General features: G+C 38.6%; 1 protein-coding gene across 1 annotated transcript in view; it reads left to right on the top strand.

Annotated features, from left to right (window-relative positions):
* Positions 1-2,500, top strand: part of LOC137624749 (sodium channel protein Nach-like) — a 56,968-nt gene that overhangs the window by 50,162 nt on the left and 4,306 nt on the right. Inside the window, exons 9-10 of the mRNA XM_068355699.1 lie at positions 438-595; positions 1,602-1,791. Of these exons, the coding sequence (XP_068211800.1) occupies positions 438-595; positions 1,602-1,791 (348 nt within the window). The remainder of the gene's footprint in view (positions 1-437; positions 596-1,601; positions 1,792-2,500) is intronic.

The following is a 2,500-nucleotide window of genomic DNA, read 5'->3' on the forward strand; positions in this document are numbered from 1 at the left end:
GTTTTTTTTCCAGTTCTGGACCCCAAAATCATTGACCTCACTGTTTTTTTTCCAGTTCTGGACCCCAAAATCATTGACCTCACTGTTTTTTTTTTCAGTTCTGGACCCCAAAATCATTGACCTCACTGTTTTGTTCCAGTTCTGGACCCCAAAGTCATTGACCTCACTCTGTTTTTTTTCCAGTTCTGGACCCCAAAATCATTGACCTCACTCTGTTTTTTTTTCCAGTTCTGGACCCCAAAATCATTGACCTCACTGGTTTTTTTCCAGTTCTGGACCCCAAAATCATTGACCTCACTGTTTTTTTCCAGTTCTGGACCCCAAAATCATTGACCTCACTGTTTTTTTTTCCAGTTCTGGACCCCAAAATCATTGACCTCACTGTTTTTTTTCCAGTTCTGGACCCCAAAATCATTGACCTCAATGTTTTTTTCCAGTTCTGGACCCCAAAGTCATTGACCTCACTCAAATCATGAAGACAGGGCACCAGATGTCGCTCTTCAGCAACCAGACTCACCCGTCCCTGACGGCTGTTGGCCACGGCGTCTCTCTCACTCCTAAGATGTACACTACAACTGAGGTCTCCCTCGTCGAGGTGAGTTCCCCTTCTGGAGAAGGACTTTCGGATGCCGAGGACCTGATGAGGACAAAACAGTGAGGCGAAAAGGGTCTGGTTAGAGTGGCAGTAGGTCAGTGAGGCCTAAGAAATAATGGAGTATGGTTATTCGTAAGTTAACAGGTTAGACCTCAGAATTGTACTGTTTATTATCACTCATGAATGGCAGAGGCAAGGGACAGTGACAATGGCCTAGATACTGACTATATATACATATGATCAGAGTCCAAGCCCCCTCTCCACCTAAGCTAGGACCAAGGAGGAACAAGCAATGGGTGTTGATAACTCAGCAGATAGACCTATGAGTTCCCACAAACCCTCTCCTTGTATCACAAGGATAGTGAGCTTGCAGGCACTGCAAGAAACTATCGAGCTTAAGCGAGACTCGAACCCCAGTCTGGCAGATCACCAGGTAGGGACATTTCCAATAGGAAACCACAACCCTTGTGGTTAGAGTGGTAGTGGGTCAGTAAGGCAATAGTAAACATGGAGTAAGGTTATTGGCAAGTCACAGACCTCTGAATTGTACAGTTGAGGAAGGATAGGTAAGGTAAGATCATTGTAACAAGGTCTTTAGTGTTGGCGTTTTTAATCTGTTATACCTTGGATTATCCAATATTTTTTTAATTCGTCTGGAAATTTTTGAGGCTTAGTTATCAAGAAATGCATTTTTGGGGGGTATTGAGTCCATAGTAATAAGTATTTTCCATACACAAGTAGTTGGTGCAATATAGAACAGCGTACAATAGTAGATGAAGAATGACAGGAGAATTTTTTTTTTTTCTTTTCTTTTTAAAGTGGTTAATCTTAGAAATTGTCTATCGAATAAAATTTTAATACAGAATAAAAGTTATTATATTGTAGATTTTACTAATGTACTAAAATCAAGACAACCAATTAAAAAGTATTAGTAAAATATTATTTTTTTCTCCAGGCGAGAGATGGAACACAACTATTAGTAATAAATCCTTTTTTTTTTCTACAGGTGAAAGATGTCGGCCTGAAGACACTCGTAGACTGGAACGTGGATGAGTGTGTTCCCACGACCTCCATAGGGTACACAGCCGACCGGGACGGTTTTTACCGAATACAACCGAACTGCATGTTTGGTGCCATCCGGACATGCTTCGTACGGTTTTGCAATTGCTCCCATTACGCACTGGATATCGAAGACGGTGAGTAGCCCAGGCTCTGGGACTTCGTGATTTACTTACTTACTTACTTTTACGGGTTTATTTCTCGCCCTCCATCAGACACTAAAAGTCTGTTCAGGCGGGCCTTGGTGTGTGAAAATAATTTCTTTCCAGTTAATATTTTGCTCTGTATCTTATCAGTTATTTCGCTAGCATTTGTATTCAGGCTTAATAGTTTTCAGGTCACTATTATAACACTTTCTAAAAAGATAAGTCTTTAGGTTTTTCTTGAAAGCTGCCACATTTTTGCTATTCTTGACATCAAGTGGAAGGTCGTTGAAGAGTCTCGGTGCAGCATAACTGAACGTTCTTCCTCCTATTGCATGATTCACACTAATTTCCATTTAATTCCAGTTTTTCGGTGCTGGATTGACACGTGTAACGCATTTTGAGAATTATACGAGTGTGTCGAGAGCTCGTTGCTTGATCTGTAATAGATTTTTTATTATTATTATTACCTTCGCCAACTTCGTTGCGGTTGTTTTGATGAGCTTGTATTTGTGTGTATGTCTGTTTGTGGTCCCATTGCACGTGTCTAGCTATATATATATATATATATATATATATATATATATATATATATATATTATGTATATATGTATATATATGCATATATATATATATATATATATATATATATATATATATTTATATATATATATATATATATATATATATATATAATATATAT

This window comes from Palaemon carinicauda, chromosome 31 (genome assembly GCF_036898095.1).
Source record: "Palaemon carinicauda isolate YSFRI2023 chromosome 31, ASM3689809v2, whole genome shotgun sequence".
NCBI lineage: Eukaryota > Metazoa > Arthropoda > Malacostraca > Decapoda > Palaemonidae > Palaemon > Palaemon carinicauda.